Source organism: Camelus dromedarius, chromosome 20, assembly GCF_036321535.1.
Source record: "Camelus dromedarius isolate mCamDro1 chromosome 20, mCamDro1.pat, whole genome shotgun sequence".
In the NCBI taxonomy this organism is placed as follows: domain Eukaryota; kingdom Metazoa; phylum Chordata; class Mammalia; order Artiodactyla; family Camelidae; genus Camelus; species Camelus dromedarius.
The window spans coordinates 29467561-29485405 of record NC_087455.1 but is presented as its reverse complement, the minus strand read 5'-3'; the positions used below and the strand labels follow the sequence as shown (position 1 = coordinate 29485405).

At 47.9% G+C, this 17845-nt stretch overlaps 1 protein-coding gene across 2 annotated transcripts in view; it reads left to right on the top strand.

Moving 5' to 3' along the window:
* Window positions 1–17845, top strand: part of GRHL2 (grainyhead like transcription factor 2) — a 142767-nt gene that overhangs the window by 112309 nt on the left and 12613 nt on the right. The window contains exons 12-14 of one of the 2 annotated variants that reach the window (XM_010981884.3): window positions 3718–3749; window positions 12468–12559; window positions 16494–16579. In XM_010981884.3, coding sequence (XP_010980186.1) covers window positions 3718–3749; window positions 12468–12559; window positions 16494–16579 — 210 coding nt within the window. Of the gene's footprint in view, window positions 1–3717; window positions 3750–12464; window positions 12560–16493; window positions 16580–17845 lie in introns of both variants that reach the window. The other variant, XM_010981883.3, reaches the window with a different exon arrangement.

Here is a 17845-nt window from a genome sequence, read left to right as displayed (position 1 = left end):
CCCATTTGTGTCTATACTGTGATTCCAAATACGTACCTGAAATTCATCAGGAAAAATTGTGATACCTGATGAGTAGGGTTATGAGATGGGTGGTTGTTTTTCTTTTAGTAATATTGTTAGTGTTATCTATTTTATGTGATAAATTAAAATTGTGTGGGAAAAAAAACTACTTCCCTAGCATTAGGCAGAGTTGCCTTTCACCAAACCAGTAGGTTTAGTGACTCTAGCGTTGATTAGTTTTTGTTTAAAAGCCAAGTCCTCTGAGGAAAGGTCCGTTTCAAGAAATAGGTGCTTCCTGACACATTCAAGTTTTTCTTCCATTCAAAGACACTCGCTGGAATTCTCCTCTTAGTCTGAGCGGAGAAATCATTATTGGCTTAACTTTCTCTTGAGGAAGTTTGTCCCCTGTGTCACTTCATTATATGTATGAGACAAAGCTGTTACACAACCAGGACTTTTCTGTCGCTGTTCTTGACACAACATGGTAACAAAATACCTATAGATTTTTTCTTAGAGCGCATTCCACTAAAATTTAACTTTCCCATCTTGTCTTACTTGTTTGATAGGAAAAGGACCCAAAGAAGAAAGGAAGATGTTATGATTTATTAAGATATGAGTGCTGGCACCTAATTTTATTTATTTCAAATTCCCCATAACATGGTGGTGACTTGTGTGTTTACAGTCTTTGCCTGTGGGATTTTTTTTGAAGCTAGGTGTCCACACTTTCCAGAAGAGAGGAGAGAATTGAGTTAAATTGCTCTTATTGTTTACTGTCATGATTCTGGCTTCAGCCCCGTGTCAAAGCTGACAGCCTGACCTGTTTTCTTGGCAAGATTCCCCTGAAATACACAAAGCTGTAAATGAGTCTTCAGAGAAAATGTGACCAAATCTGGCTGCTCGGGACTGTCAGTCCTCTGGCCTCATTTGCCCCCTCCGTGTCCTGAACTGGGCTCCTAGACTGTGGCTGAATCAGAAAGAAGGCGTAGTCTTCACAGTTTGTTGATTTCAGTGGTCTGTAAGGCAGCCCAGTTAGAGTCCTCTGGGGCATCGGCAAAGGGTCCTGCTGTCTGGGCACCACCCTTGAAGAGCCTCAGGCTTTGCCTGTGGCCTTGGAGTCAGAGTTAAGGGGGTCAGTGAGGGAGCCTGCCAGAGCCGGGCCACAAAGGAACACACTCTTCTGTGCCCTGGAACAACACGTGACTATCCTCTGGTTGATCAGCTTTCTTGGTCAAAAGACAGGAGCACCTATGGAGGCTGGCTGGGACTTTGAAGGTTGCCTTTTCTTAGAAGCGCTGGGAGCCTTGGGAGACAGGTCCAGGGGCAGGAGGGAAGAGGGCAGTGCCGTGGCGCTGGAAGTAGCAGGGGGCAGGGGTTGGCTAGCTTTAACGTGCAAAGCAAGAGCCAGCCATGGCTGGTCAAAGGCTGGGCCAGCTTTACCATGAGGGAGCAGGGTGGGCAGGAAAGGAAGGCAGGTGATAGTGGGCAGCTCAGGAACCACCGCAAGCGTGAGCCTGGTAAAATCAGCCCAGGGCAGCTCTGCACAACTTCAGAGCACGCAGCCGTCTAGCTTTCATGGTCAGTGAGCACCCCAAGCCATGTGGAAGGCCCATCAGCTGTGGTCACCCAAAGACACGGGCCAGGGAGCAGGTATTTTCACTGTCGGCCCACATGTCCTCTCCGTCCTCATTACCTCACTGATGCACTAGTAGGTTGGAATAATCATCAGACGGTTATCAAAACCTTGTACGAGGGCGTGAGCCCAACGTGCAGGCACAGTGGAGATCCTGTCTCCCACTCCTTGCACTGAAGCCCTGATAGTCATGTGGCCTTCGTTGGGAATGCCTTTAAAAGCAAGTGATAAGGGGAGCTTGGGAGAAACTGTGGGATGCAGAGGCATCATGCTGCTGGGTAATGGGTACTTTGCAGGTATCAGCCTTCCTTTAGGCATCTGAACCCCAGGAGGACCTCATTCCCCCACACACACTCTCAAGAACCATCTCCCCACTCATGGCTGGTAAACCATCCTCCCCCAGATCACAGGCGCTCTTGATGAGAATTCAGGTTCCCACGTTCCATTCCAGGTCTTTGAAATTAAAATCCGCCCCCCCCCGGGGGGGGCTCATGGAATTTGCATTTATGACAAAGTCTCCAGATAGTTCTTACGCACTCGAAAGTTTGAGAAACACTGTTTAGAAATTAAATTCGTGCAAGAAGCCCTGCAAGTGACCAAGGAGAAACTAGGTCATTACGTGCGGCGGGGAGGAATGACAGTGCGAGGGTGTTGATAGGAGGGGCCGTTCAGGAGCCAGGAAGATGCTTAAGAGGAGGCCGCTTCCAGCTTGGGGACCCTAGTCACCTTTGCAGAGAGCCGTCCTTTACCCTGATACCCAGTTGTGTGTGCAGTGCCATGGCCCAGACTCTCTCGCTCACATGGGTCACTCGGTGTGCACTGCGGTGGTCCCGTTACTAGCACATCCCAACGACAGGTGCTCCGATGCCACACTGAGACTTAGGGTCGTGAGGAGGAAGCTTCTTATGTTCACTGTTTTCTGTTTAAGAAGAAACGACATGCTGAATGCATAGCTGAAGTTGAAAGAAAACAGGGGAAATCCCCAAGGACTAAACCAAAAAAAAATTTTTTTTAAAAAGAAACAAAGTATACAATACAATAGACACTGAGAAAATTTAAGAGGAAGAAGTTCCCAGTGGAAATCCAGGCTAGTGACTAGCATGACTCATTCCCAAAAAGTTCCGGGTAACTAGCTTTGTTATATAACTAAGTCTGGGCTTGGCAGCATCGCGGGGACTGCCGAGAGCCTTTGAGGAAGTTTGCACAGAGGGTGTCAGTCTAGGCATGGCTGTTCCACTCCCAGGTGGCTGTGGCAGGGACAGCGATAAAATGTCCTAGAACCAGAGGTGACTTTCAAAGGTCGTGTGTGAATGTGGGATACTAGAGTGTTGTTCTTCACCCAAACAAAAATATTCCTGAAGCACACAGTTGAAGCTCACAAAAGGCTACCCACAATTAATTTTCATAAATAACTGAGTCAAGAGGACTTAACATACGTAGCAGATTCCCTCTGGATTTCTTGAGTCGCATCAAATAATAAGGATGCTTCATTATTTGTTCAAATCTGATTCTGCCTGCCGCCATGCTGACCACCTAAAGAAGTCTCTTTTCTGAGGTCTGCCTTCTGATCAGAATACCTCTTAGAGTGAAATGACCTTCCCCAGCCTGAAGATAGCTGACTCCTGGATTTTTGTGGTTATGGGATGCCAGGGTAACCGAGGCCCCTTTGGGGAATAAACAGAGATCTGGGGTTACTGCCGGGGGACCCTCTTGCTCCCCTCCCCTCGCCAAAGCGCACTGCCTGGAGTCAGTTCCCTTGCGGGCCGGATGGGATCGGTTACTCACAGGCCCTGCTCCAAGACCTTTCTAAACAGTGATTTTTAGATCTTCCTTAAATATTTCCTCATTGTCAAACCCAAGATCTGGCTTAGGGGCTATAGGGAGTTGATTAAAATCTAAGAATTAACCCCAGGGAGGCTATGAGAAGGTTAAATTTGTATTAGACACACATGCACAGCATCATTAAACAGGTTTGTCTTTTGTCTTTTTCAAGAGACAGTGTAATGCACAGGAAGGCCTGTGCATCATGGAATGTATTTCCCTTTCTGGTGTGTGACCGGCAGTAAGCCTGTTGTTTTGTTCCACAGGTGTATTACAACACGGATGATGAACGAGAAGGGTAAGACACTCAGCCCTTTCACTAAAACACCCGAAGTCAGTCTGTGTCAGTAGAAATGGGTTTCCAGGCACAGGGGAACGGGGGCGGGGAGGGGGAACTCCTTCTCAGCTCTGGACGCAGAGCTAAGAAAGGCTTGATTCTGGGCATCGTCTGGGAGGAAGCTGGGCGAGACCATTCTCCTTCCCAGTCTCTCTTACCCTCTCTCCTTCCTATGATCTGCCTTTGAATAGCTAGCTATGTTTTGAAGTCATACATCCCTCCAGTTCCACCCTTTTGTTGACAATCCAGTTACTGCAATCTTTGGCCCCAACACAAGATCAAGCCGAGCTCGAGGCAGAAGCCAGGGAGACAGGCTGTCCTACCCTGTGCTCCCTGGGCCCCCTGCACGCACCTCCTGGAGCCCTCCCTTGGGGACGTGAGCTGGGTGGTCTCGGGTGAGGCTGGTTTGGATGGGAGCCGAGAAGGCTGAAGATCGTGTCACTGTCCTTAGGACTGTAGGTAAGAGAGGGGCTACGCAGGGCACTAAAGCCTCCCAGCGTCTTGCACATCAAGTCTCTGCCTCATGCCTTTCTATGCACTAGCTCACTGTGTAGACTCCTAGATCCAAAAAGGAACCTTCGAGGTCATTTAGCTGAGCTCGTCTCCTCAGCAGTGTGACACCATGCACCGCATCCTTAGTAGGTGGTCAGCCAGCTTCCAGTCGAATGTCCCCAGTGGTGGGAATAATCTGGGTGGTCTCACCCTGTATGTGAGGCGAGAGTCTCGCCCTGTGTACAAGGTGGCTCACTGCACTGCGGTACAGCTCCAGCTCCGGAGAGTCTGTCTGTTGAACTGACGTCTGCCTTCTTTTGACTGATACCCAGTGGCTCTGGTTCTGCTCTCTGGATAAGTGTCATCCTTGCCTTCTCACTTGGACACAGTTACCTCTCAAGGTCTTAATTCCCTCTCTGGGGGAACCACCAGATTCGTTAATGGTCTCCTTACAGTTGGCTCTCAGAAATACATGTGTTCTGAACCACATATTGGGATAATTTCTTCATATGGCCTGAATGCTTTTTTGTCTCTTCATGCAATCTAGAACTACATTCATTTTTCAATACCTACATTACACTACATATGTACAACTAAAATCGTGGCTTGCATTCATTACATATGCATAACTAAAATTTCTAGATCATTTTTTTTCAAACTATAGTCAAACCAGGGCTTCCCTGTGCTTATATAATTTACCTATTTACTTATAAAACGTTTCAAAGTGAAGCGAGGGGACCAGCTAGTCCTGAGTCCCTTTTCCAGAGCAGAGCTCGGCAAATGGCAGGCCAGTGACACACCAAGGCCCACCACTTGTTTTGTTCTGTCTGCAAACATTTTTAAATTGTTGAAAAAAATCCAAAAGAATATTGCATGGCACTTGAAAATGATGAGATTCAAGTGCCTGTAAGTAAAGTTTAACCGGCACACAGCCACATTAGTGCCTTTGTGACTTGTCAAGGGCTGCTGTGGTGCCACAGCAGCAGAACTGAGTGCAAAGATTCTGCCGTAGTTTTGGCAGAGTCCGTCTAGCATGGAAAGCCTAAATATTTGCTTTGCAGAAAACACGTGCCATCCTCTGTCCTCAAGGACAGGGAATCGCAAAAAAGTCAAGTAATTCCCTAGTTGGTTAGGAGCAGAACCTTATTCAGGATCTGACCTCTAAATTCTGTGTTCTGAATTTCCTAAATACCTTATTAGATTGTTCTTTTCCTCTTAGTCCGTAGATAACTTATTCCAGTGGCTGGGATGAACAGAGATGATCAGCGCCATCAATTGTAATCTGTTATTCACATGTCTTACAAGGGACGCTGTGGCGCCATGGAAGGGACGTTGACTCTGGGCTGGGGAAGCCTACTCTCCACGCCTGGGCTGCACTCACCTGTGGGAAAGTTGGGGCCGCCCCCCTGACCTCTGGGCTCTGTTTTCCTCCATTGTAACATGGAGATCTTGTATAAGATGGTCTCTAAGATCTCTTGTGAAAAAATTGAGCATTATGAGGGAGAAATGTCTGGGACCTAAATGTTCCTACGTGTGCACTTGGAAATCTATCTCAGCTTAACTGTCCTGCCTTGCAAGTTGGCAACATTTAGGTGGCCAGTTGACCTACTTTTAACTCTTTTGGCTTGTCTTCTCTGGAAAAATTACCCTCTGTTATTGCATAATCACGAGGCCAGAGGCCCAACTCTCTTACTCTTACCCGTCTTCTAATTAGAGTTCGATTGAGCACTCTTGGTAGCCTTGGGGCCTCAGTGTTAACACATAGTAGGTACTTGGCAATCGATCGTCATGTGTGAAAGTGACCATTAACATTCACTGGCTACCTTGGCTGGACACTATACACGGTGCTTTATATGCATTATTTTATTGAATTCTTCCAAAATTCCCATGGGGAAGTACTATAATTACTTCCACTTTATAATAAGGAAACTGAAACTTCAAGAGATTAAGAAACCTGTTCTAAGCTGCACAGCTGGTAAGTGGTAGAGACAGGACTTGACCCCAAGTCCAGCCGCACTCCCATCGCCGGCCTTTACCCATCATGCCCTATCACCTAACCCTCTTAATTCTCCATCTGCGGCGGCCGTGGAGAGACGGGTCTTCATTGTGATGGCTCCCTCGCCTTGACAAAGGCACATCGTTTGGATTTTGGGACCCAGAGTGTGACAAGCCCAGATGAGAGTACCTGGCAGAGGGGGTCAGTTCACCCAGCCCTGAGGGGTGCCAGCTCTGCTGGTGTTCACACAGTCTTCGTCAGGACTGCCTGGCCGGGTCTCCTCACTCCCTGCCAGGAGTGAGTCAGCTAGCGTTAGAGCATCTAACTGCGTGTTGGAGAGCCTCATTCACACAGCGCCAGCTGGAGGACACAGCCCGCCGAGGCACACCAGAGCCCTCTCCCAGCAAGTCCGAAGCGAGCGAGGTGGCCAGGCACAGACTTGTCCACAAGGAGGAGAGCTTTTCGGCCAGAAGTGCCAGCAAACCTGCATGCAATTAAAGAGACAAACTGGAGAAAATTCGGGTGGGGTGGGCTCAGGAGGCTTCGTCAGCCAAGTACCTAAACTAAACAGAAAGAGCAACTCCTGTTTGTTCCTACCTCTCTGTCTAAAGATAAGTGAGTTTTGAGGGTGACTTTTAGTGCTGAATTCGGAGGTCACAGACCCCGTGCAGGCTTGCTTCCTAGGGAGGGGCTACAACAGTTAGATACAGAGGCTTTTGGACACCAGCTCTTGGCAACAGGTCTCTTGCAGATCGGAATCAACCCGGGGAGTTAAAAAATACTCATGTCCAGGGTCCGCCCCCAGGGATATTGATTTAATTAGCGATGGGGTGCAGTTCAGGCACGGGGACCTTTTTAAAACCCCCAGATGATTCTAACGTGTGGCAGTGTTTGAGAACCACTGCTCTAGAGCCAGCCAGCCATGACTTGAGTCTTACCTTGATCTTACAAGCTCTGTAACTTACAATAACAACTTTTTGGGGCCTAATTTCCCTCATCTAAAAATAGCAAATATTAATACCTACCTGCTAGGGTTATCAGAAGCATCAATATGTAAAATGCCCTGATACACAGAAGGTGCTTTCATAAAAACATAGCTATTATTATTGTTAAGGTTCCTTTTCAGGCTTTGAATAAATGATGCTTAATTGAGAAATGGAAGAAAGGAATATGAAGAATAATAGCAAGAACAAGCCGGACAAAAAGAATATTCTGTAGAGCTGGGCTCTTAACCAGGGATTCATGAATGGCTCTCATGGGGAAGAGAGAACGGCTTCTTCCTTCCCAAAATAATATGGAAATTGATATGCAAGTATCATGCACAGAGAGAAATGCTATTTCCCTTGTTTCTGGGGGTCTGGTCTCCATCTCCATCAGATCTCTAGTTCCTGGAAAGCCCTTCTTGCCTTGATCCTCACTGGTCCCCACTGAGGTGCCCCCTGATCCAGCCTGCATTGAGGTCCCCTCAAGTCTAGCAGCTCTGTGGCTTCGCACTGCATTTGGGGCACAGGGATCCTTGGGAAATCTGGGCATCCCTGTGTCTGGAAGACAGTGGTCTCCCTCCCAGAACTTGCCATTGTCATGATGCTGCTTGGGACACTCAGACTGTAATCTTCTCCAAGAATCTCTCATTTCCTTGCTTTGTCTCAAAGACACGCCACTATCTCCCTTGTATAATCTCAAAGCCTGAGGCTTTAGCAAAACAAAAGCCAGAAGAAGCAAACGCGGGGCAGAACAACCCTGCAGTTTGGTTCCACCCCGGCTCTCAGCTCCTCAAAGTGACTTCACTCATTGGTTTCTAAGTGACTCCAGCAGAGGTTCCTGCCTTTCCTCTTGCACGCGGGAGGGCCCTGTAGGTGCTGCCAGACCAAACCATGAGCTTGATTGCAGTGTTGCTGAGAAAGAGGCAATTCTGGGTGGCCATCTTCCATGGAAGCAAACACTTTGGCTAAAATTCAATACCCTCCAGGGAAGTTAGCGATAATCATCCAATCACCAGGGAGTGCACTTAATCAGCATAATATCAGACCTGAGAAGTCATCACCCCGTGTTCATCAGCACAAAATAAAATTCTAGAATTCTGCACCATTTCCCTTAAAGGAGCAGTTTCCCAGGTAACCAAGCACTTTTCTTCAATAAGATTCTCAGGGATGCTAAGCAAATCATGAAATTTATGTTATGATGGCCTGTGTTTTGCCACCTATATACATAGATATAAGATGATTACAAATATAGAGCAATTTCTCCAATTTCCCAAGGTGAAGATGAAAACATAAATTAAATCTTTTGGGCCAACTTGACTAGGTAAACTTACAGACATAGCCAAAAGAATCAATGATTACTGATACTTACTTTATTAATTTAATTGCACGTATCTTTGGGTTCTTCCCCAAAGAGTGATTTTAGTGTTGAATAAATTAATTGAGAGTCTACTCCATCATTTGAGAGACTTTTGAGGACTTGAACAGAAGAAGACCTCTTTTCTGAGGCTAACAAGGTGGGAGGAGCATTAATTTCCTTAGGGCAGAATTGGTGATTGGCTTAACATAGGCCATAAGCAGAGTTGCATCCGTGGTCCCTGCAGCTACTTTCTGTGCTTTATTTTGGCACCTCCTCACTAGGCATTGATGCCTTGTGTAGTTCAGTCTGGCAGGTAGGGCTCAACACTGCCAAGTATAAGCAGAGACTCAGGCTTCAGACCCAAGCAACTTCCCAGTTTTCTTCTGATGCAACTTAGCGGTCCTTTGTTTATAACTCAGGGACTTGCTTTCCCTGAGATTGACCGCACAAGGCAATGGCCTCATATGTTGCCGGACCTGGAGTCACTCCACGTGTTATCCACACATTGTGCCAGTAGGATGGAGAGTGATACCAGAGAAAGCACCTACTCCTTGTGCTCGTCTTTATGTGTACAATCCAGTGTGACTGGACAGGGCACCAGGAGACCTGGAATCTGTGCTCTTGTCATCTATCCGTTGGGGCAGACATATCTGCCCATCTTTTCTCATCTTGCTTTGAAAAGAAATGAAACAGTTGAATTCAGACCACATAAGCTTATCGACCCCTACTGGGTTTATAGGCTTGAAAGTGTGAAAAAGCATTTCTGAACCCCCAGGAGAAATGTGGTTTATCCAAGATGTTATTTTAATGGCAAAGTTTGTCATGGCTCAGAATGGGGTGCTGTCAAAGCTCAACAAGAACTAGAAAAATATAAATAAATCTTTCTTGGTGAGAAAAAGAAAACCACTACTTTAGGAACCCTGGCACAGCATGAGTGCCTGGTGATATTTCAGGCTATTTACCCATTGTTCACCTACTGGTCACTCATAGCCATATGAATGGATTTTTAATCTGCTCCCGAGGTCATGGTCAGTTTGGTTCCAGGACATGACAGAATAATATTACCTGCTTTTATGATTTAAAAAAAAGTGAGGGTAAGATAGGGGGATTATTACCACCTTCAGCTGGGACTTGAGATTGAGTTTTTCCTCTAGTTGTTTCCATAGTTTGACTTTATTAAGGAATAAAATAAAATGCTGACCCTTAATATCATTTCTCATGCCCTCACTCATCAGCATCTCAGGTTACTGAGTGGGTGCTTTGTCTTGTGGTTGTCCCTCAGCGCTGGGTTCTCTCACTTTTTAGCTGCATTGCTCTGCATAAGACACATAACACCCTGAGCCTTAGTTTGGTCGTCCCTGAACTAGGGATAAGATTGGTCCCTGCCCCGCTGGCTCACAGAGTGCTCATGAGACCTAACTGACCAAGGAGATGAAAAGCACTTTGTAAAATGTGGTCTTATTAAAGCTGATAAACATAACTTTGGACCATCTAGGGTATGAGGTGGTAAACTAAAGCCTTGTTGGTTTAATACTTCACACTATTAGAATGAATAGAAATACTTGTTGGACTGTCCACAGTTTCATACCATGTGCTCTTTCTACCACTAGACCCTACTATTAGCTCGACCTGAGAACTGATAAAAGCTATTTATTTTTTACTTACTTACTTATTTATATTGAAGTATATTTGATTTACAGTGTTGTGTTATTTTCTGGCATACAGCATGGTGATTCAGTTATACAAACATATATTCCTTTTCATATTCTTTTTCATTATAGGTTACTACAAGATATGGAATATAGTTCCTTGGGCTGTACAGTAGGACCTTGCTGTTTATCTGTGTTATATATAGTAGTGTGTATCTGCAAATCCCGAACTCCCAATTTATCCCTCCCTCATTCCTCCCTAGTAACCACAAGTTTGTTTTCAATGTCTGTGAGTCTGTCTCTGTTTTGTAATAAGGTCATTTGGGTCTCTCTTTTTTTTTTTTTAGATTCCACATATGAGTGATATCATATGGTATTTTTCTTTCTCTTTCTGACTTCACTTAGAATGACAATCTCCTGGTCCATCCATGTTGCTGCAAATGGCATTATTTCATTCTTATTTATGGCTGATTAGTATTCCATTGTATAGATACACCACAACTTGATAAGAAACTTCTTAATGACAGTGATGCCAACAGGGATTTGGCTTTGGGGCAGGGTTTTGTATTATCTTGGAAGCTTGGGATTGATGGAATGTCAGTATCCCATGCAGGAAGCTTTTCCGGCCCCAGCCCTTAAATTGGACCAAAGTGGTAGTTTGGACTATTTGCTACCTGATGGTGAATGGAAACTTGGAGCTCTTTCAAATTATTTGCCTTATGTGGTCTTCCCATATCTCTCTTGCTCAAATCTCTCCAGCTTTAATTACCAGCATCGCTATCATCGTCATCTCGAACTAGCCCTTCAGCAGCACTTACAGTGCATCAGGCAGCTCTGAGTGCTTTACATCTGTTGAATTCATCTAATTCTTTCAACAGCCTCCTTTTAAAGACAAGGAGACCGAGGCTCAGGGCAGTTGAAGAACTTGTCCATGTTTCCATAATTAGTAAATTGCAAAGCAATGGTTTAAGCCAAGGTAGTCTGGACCCAGAGTCCATGTCTTAACAATTCTGCTGAGCTGTGTATCTAGTGTCGCTTCATGTGCCTGCTTCCAGGAATCTCCAGCGAGATAAAAATTTCTAAAAATCTGTACCTACTCTCTTGAGGGCCTAAAGGACAGTAAACTCCACGCAGAAGCATTTTCTTGGTGTTTTAGTCAGCTTGGGTTGCTGTAACAAAATGCCATAAACTGAGCGGTTTAAGTAACAGAAATTTATTTCTCACAGTTCTGGAGGCTGGAAGGCTGAGATAAGGGTTCCAGTATGGTAGGTGTCTGGTGAGGACCCTCCTCTGGCCCGCAGACCCCCATCTTGCTGTGTCTTCACGTGGCAGGAAGAAGGAGAGCTTCCCATTCTTACAAAGACTCTCCCATCATGGGGGCTTCACCCTCATGGCCTAATTACCTCTCAAAGCCCCCACCCCCGGATACCATCCTACTGGGGGTTAGGGCTTCAGCACGTGAGTTTGAGGGGACACGTGCAGTCCATGACACTCAGCATCAATGACCTCTCTTCAATGACGGTCTGTTTTTCCAGTTCCTTCCTCTTGGACGGCCCTTCCTTCCTCAGAGTGCCCAGAAAGGACACGAATGTTGGGAAGAAATGCAGAATCATCAGAACTGGCCATTTGGGGACATGTGCGCCCTCAGGAAGGGGGACCGAAACCTCCCAAGAGGAGGGAAGGGCCGGGCAGTGAGGCCTGAGTCTCTAGGGAGCCAACCTAATGGCGCCGCAGAGCAGCGGGAAGAGAGGGAGCCTCGCCTGACCTCCAGTTCCATATCCAGAGGTCACACCGAGCCCTCGGGGCTGGCAAGAGAATGCAGGACACCCAGGCCCTAGCTGGAAGGGTGCGGGTGCTGCACAACTTGGAGACGACACAAACACCAGGGCTCTCACCTGCATCCCTAGCCCAAATCTTTGGAGCAGGAAGGGGAGTTAGGTGTGGAACGGAATGGCTAAAACTCACAGGTCTCACCTTCGTGGATCTATGTTCAGCAACAGGAAGGATGTCTTAGGGCCGCGCTTCAAAGGTATTGGCGTATGTGCTCTGCTCAGACAGGGATGACAAGGAGGTTGGTGAGTGGATCCAGCTGTGACTAGGGATGGTGTAAACAAAGGGAAGAGACAGGGACGGGCCCACCCGGGGACTGTGTTTTGGCACCCTTCCTGCCGTACCTAACACACTGCTCATCTCTTCCAGCAGCAGTGTCCTTGTGAAACGGATGTTCAGGCCCATGGAAGAGGAGTTTGGTCCAGCACCTTCGAAGCAGATGAAAGAAGAAGGGATGAAGCGAGGTACCACTCCTGTTGTTCCCCACCCCCACCGAGGGCACTGCTGTGGGAACCCATCCTCCATTATGATCAGTGGGGGCCGTTTCACCCTGGAGAGCGGAGAGCATGCAGCCCAGCCCGGGCCCCTGTGGTTCGGCGCTTGCCTGGAGATGTTTTTGACACAGGAAGTCCGCAGTCTCCTCCTTTGCTTTAAACCTTATCTTTTAAACATCCTAAGCAAACGTTTATTCTTTCTGGGCACTGGTTCTTTCCTTCGCCTTGAGGGAGATGTAATGGATACACTGACTCATCGGGAGTGAGATATAAGGCTAAACAAGAAACTCTTGCCGTGTATGACAGTAGGGCTGAGATAAGGGCTGAGAATCGCTCAGTAGGGGTGCCAGCAATTCATCGCCTACAAATAAATGAACCTGTTTTCTTTGACATCACAACTTAGTCATTTTCTCTCAGTCAAGGATCTCACTCCACTTCACCCAGAGAGTGAGAAATGAAGCACCAGCGTGTCAATGTCTTGCTCAGCTTTTCAGTGCTGTGCTGACTCCCTGTCCGTCCACGTGTGAGAGGGAAGTGCGGGGTGGCCGCTGGCCGCACACCCTGCGGTAGCCAACACCCAGAGCTTCCAGAGACCCTTGGCTTGCGCAGCCCTGGGCTGTCAGTGAGTCAGGTGACCGTGTTCAACACGTACACCATCTGCACAGGCTTGAGTTTTTTGTTATTGAGGAATTTTTTCCTATTTGTTGAAATGGAATTTGCATAATGGCCAAGAACAGCCTCTCTGCAGCCTCGCTCAGCCACCTAGAGTCCTATGACCTTGGGAAGGTCCTCTGATCCTTAGAGTTCTCATTTGTGAAATGGGGGTGACGAGAGGACCTACATATATAGAGTGAGGATGGATGAGTTAACGTACGTGCAACACTGAACTCAAGTGCCCAGGACATAGTAAGCCTCCGTGCTCACTAATATAATTATTAGTTTCATTTTTAGGCCTGGATCTAGTTAAGGTGTGTTATCATAAACATCAGTGAGTAATTAGCATTTCAGAATTCAAAGAGCATAAATTCCTGAGTAGTGTCTCTAACATTTGTAACATATAAACCTTTAAAGGATTTTCCGACGTCCCAGGCTCACCGTCAAATACTCGAGCGCACTTTGACTTTGAGCTCCGCTCCCGTCTGCCTCTTCTAGCTCCTCCTTTCCAGTGAGGCAGCATCGTATGGAAATCAAGAGCACACGGGCCAAAGCAGTTGTAGCTTACATCCATGTTTAGTGCGTGCTGGCCGGTGCAAAGTTTGTGTTTGTCAGATTATTTTGAGGTTGTGAGGTCTGCACAGAAATTGCCACCAGGAATTGTGCTGGGCTGTGAGGAAGAGCAGTTATGGCCTTTGCGGCACCTGCCCCACAGGGACACACGGGGGCGCTGCAAGCTTCCAGCAGTAGAGACCTGGTTCTCCTAGGAGTGGCTTTTCTTTGGCAAAGGACAGTGGAGTTACTGCGCCCCTGGCCTGGAGCCCCTGCTCTGAGCTGGGCTTGGACAAGCACGAGGAGTCAGGGTCCCTGATGGCGCCTGCTGTTTGTGTGTTAGGAGTTCTCCCGGAGAGAGAAGGATCACAGCGATCACCAATGCTGTCATCTGCTGTTTTGCCTTTGCAGCCACTCCTCAGGGTGGCCCCGTTGCAGTCACTGGGGGCCGCCCCCGGTGGCTGGCTGCTTTTGTCCGAACAATATCTGGCATATATGGTGGTGGTTACTGCTGCCCCTAGTGGAGTGATCGTTACCCACTGATACGACCTGAATGAGAGCTGCCTCCCTGGGCAAGCCGTGAGGGTGAGCTGTAAGCCCAGCGGGTGGGTGTGGCTGTCAGCCAGCCCAGCGGGAGCGAGGGGGCCCTGCCCACTCCGTGCCTTTCTCTAGCCCCTCCACCTGCCTCCAGGCCACTGTTAACTCTTCCCAGGGCCCCCTGCAGCAGGAGTAGCAGCCATGCTATTTCAAAGACAAGGCTTTTCAAAGACGAGATCAGGAAACACAATGGAAGCTGTACTCATTAGAACACGGTTTGGGGTTTCCTTAGGGTCAGCCTACTGGAAATGACAGTGTTCTGCTGGGGGCTATGGGAAGAAGTTATAGAATGTTCACCTGTAACAGCCACCGAGGGGGTTTTGTTCTGTTGTTTTTCACTTTAATTTTCCTCATCTAGTCGTAATGAGGTCCTGCAGTCTAATTATGTCTCTTCATCCTGCTGAGATTGAGTCCGCTGATAGTGCCACCAGGCCCCTAGATCATTTTTAGCTGAAATGGGGGCTACAAATACAAATACAAAATACAAAATATTACTTCCAAAGGCCCAAACTGGGAAATCTTTGGAGACATTTTCAATCTATTTATTTAATTGATATTTAATTTTTATACGTGGTTCTTTTTTTCGGCTGTACACAAATGGAACATCTGGCTGTAGAAAGAAAATGATGCAGGCAGACCCCATGTGCACGCATAGACTTTGCCATTATAAAGCAGCAGCGCTAACGAAGCCCCTGGGGATTGGACAGGAGGGGAGAAGGGGTTAGAGCTGATTTCACTTCCCAGCTCCAGCTTCACTCTTTCAGGTTGGTGGTGACCGGGGCTCAGTAGGTATCTGACCGTAGTCGGGATCCAGGCTCAGCAGGGTTTTGGCTTGTGCTTTCTTCCTATAGTGGCCAAGTGCATGGGGCTTCAGCCTTGGCCCTCTTCCTTCCCTCTGAAGGAAGAACCAGAGGTCACACCCCTGGGAGGAGGGAGAGGGCAGCCAGCTCACTGGGGCTGGAGGGTAGCCTCTGAATGGCATCTCCCAGTTCTTCCTGGGAGCTAAGCCTGGAGCAGTTGCCACGAGGCTGGGTTGGCAGTGGCAGGGTGTCACCGTGTCACCTGGGGTCCCTACCATCTCTCCTATTCTGTGCATGGTGAAATTCAGAATTATAGAGAAATGAACAGAAAGCTGCCTGCACCTTTGCTGAGGGCCCTAGAACCACTGCAGCTGCCTCCCAGCAGCACCTACTGAGGGAGGGATGGGTTCCGCGCGCCAGGCGCTGTGCTAACATCCCATGTGGATGTCATTTCACTGGACCCTCTCAGCAACCCTTTGAGGTTGGCATTATCTCCACCCGTTTACAGAGGAGACCTCAGCTCGGAGAGGTGAAATGCCCCGGCGCAGGCTGGACGGTTCTCCAGACCCTATGCCTCTCCCTCCACTTGCCTCTGATGCGCACCGTCTCCCTCCCGGTCCGCTGGTCTGTCTGCCTGGAGTTTGCTCTCCCCGGCCTCTCTCTCCCACCCTCCCCGCCCCTCTTGCCTGTGTTGAAGCCTACACACCCTCCATAACTCAGATCCCTCCTTCAAGTTAACCTTCTAGGGGGCCCCCCCAACCCCCGAAAAACTCAGGCCCCGTGAGCCCTCTCCTGTGTCTTTTGCCTTCATAACTCCTACGACTCTGTGCAGCTGTCTGCTTGTTGAGGACTGCCTGCCTCTCTAAGTGGACCATGGACACCTTAAGGGCAGGCCGTGCCTTAACTCAGGGCTGCAACCCCAGATCCTCGCACACAGCCTGGGACCTCAGGGCCCAGACAGGTATTCAGCATTGCTGAATGACCAAATAAATAAATGGAAGACAGAGGTCACAGAAAAATGGGTCCTAAAGAGATCATGTGTCCACCTGGGGAAATTCAAGTGTGAATGATGTGTGAGAGCATCTCACAGCGTGTTTGGTGTTACCCAGTTGTCAGTTTCTGTCATCAGATCCTCCTTAACAGCCCTTAGCTGCAGGTGCCTGTCACCCTTGGAGGATGTGGTCTGGGTCGGGGTCCGAGACTTAACAGATAACGTGTGCCTCTAACCCCTGTGTGAGGGACGGGGGCTCCGGGGGCAGCTGCATGGGCTCCGCGGTCACAGCTCCCCCCTTCTCTTTCAGTGCTTCTGTACGTGAGGAAGGAGACGGACGACGTGTTTGATGCCTTGATGTTGAAATCTCCCACAGTGAAGGGCCTGATGGAAGCGGTAAGCAATGACCCTCCTCTGGCCTCCAAGAAACCGGCTTGTAGTCTCCTGAGCTGGAATCCATTTATTAAATGCAGCCTTCAAGACGGCTCTGGAATGAGCTGTATAAAAGCAAAAGCAAAAGCAGAGATTGGCGGGGACACGGATTTCCATCCTATTGTGGCTTATTAGCATCTTCAGGAGAAGGAAACTGAAAAACTGCCAGTTCCCTGTCAATTTCAGGCTAATCAGAGTGAGACGCCATCGAGGAAGGTTAAATTGTGAGTTTCCATTTGTCTCATGGCTCAAAACCAAATTAGATATGGTTAACTTCCAAATATGTACGAACAAAAACAATCAGAAAGCGTCTTGCCAGCTGTGATAGTGCAATTCAAAAGAAAATATGACTTCTTGGTTAAGGAAAAAATACATATATTGCAGAGCTATAATGATTAGGTTAAGATTCTGAAGTCCCCCCCTCCCTTCTCATTCCCAGTTCAGCCTAGCATTCCCCAGCCTGGGCTCAGGAAGTTATTTTATGTTTTATCTATGCATTACCCATCTGACTATGACTTAAATGTGACTCTGCTTTGAATATGATTTTTAACTCCCCTGCATGGCTATGTTGTAGAAGATCAAGGGTTTTGTAGTGGTGGAGACAACGAGACTGCCAAGGGACAGTCCAGACTTGTTGGTCTGGAAAACTGCTGCACTGGAGCAGGCCATTGGGCTGTGGAGTAATATGTTAAAAATGTATAGGACAGTGCCTCGAAGTGGAATCATCCCTATGTGGGGTGTGGGGGAGAGTAATGTATTGTATCCTTTGATCTTGTAAGCCACGAAGAGATCGGGTTCCCTAGGCTGGCTCTGGGCAGACTCCATAGGGCAATTCTGACTTCATCATTCCTTTATTAGACCTGGAAAGGAAAAGATTTATTAAAGCACCAACACAAGCTTTCTCCTTGCTTCCTAAGTTGTGCAAATGGGAAAGCAGGGCCAGAGAAGCTCTTCCAGGGTCCCCAGGGGATGCAGTCTGGTGGGGAACTCCAAAGGAACGACCCTGGCGGCCCCTGCAATGTGGGGGCGGCCGCGAAGGACAGCAGGTTCTATTTACATGACGACCTGAGCACAACATGGAGTGAGAGGCAGAATTTTGAAGATCACTGGATCCTGCTCGCTGCACTGGTACCCTACGTTTCTGTGGGACCTAGTGGGGTAAGACAGGGCTGTCTCCAGGTAGGGGTCCCCTGCAGACCAGCACCTGGCTAGTGTCTGGCATTTTACCAC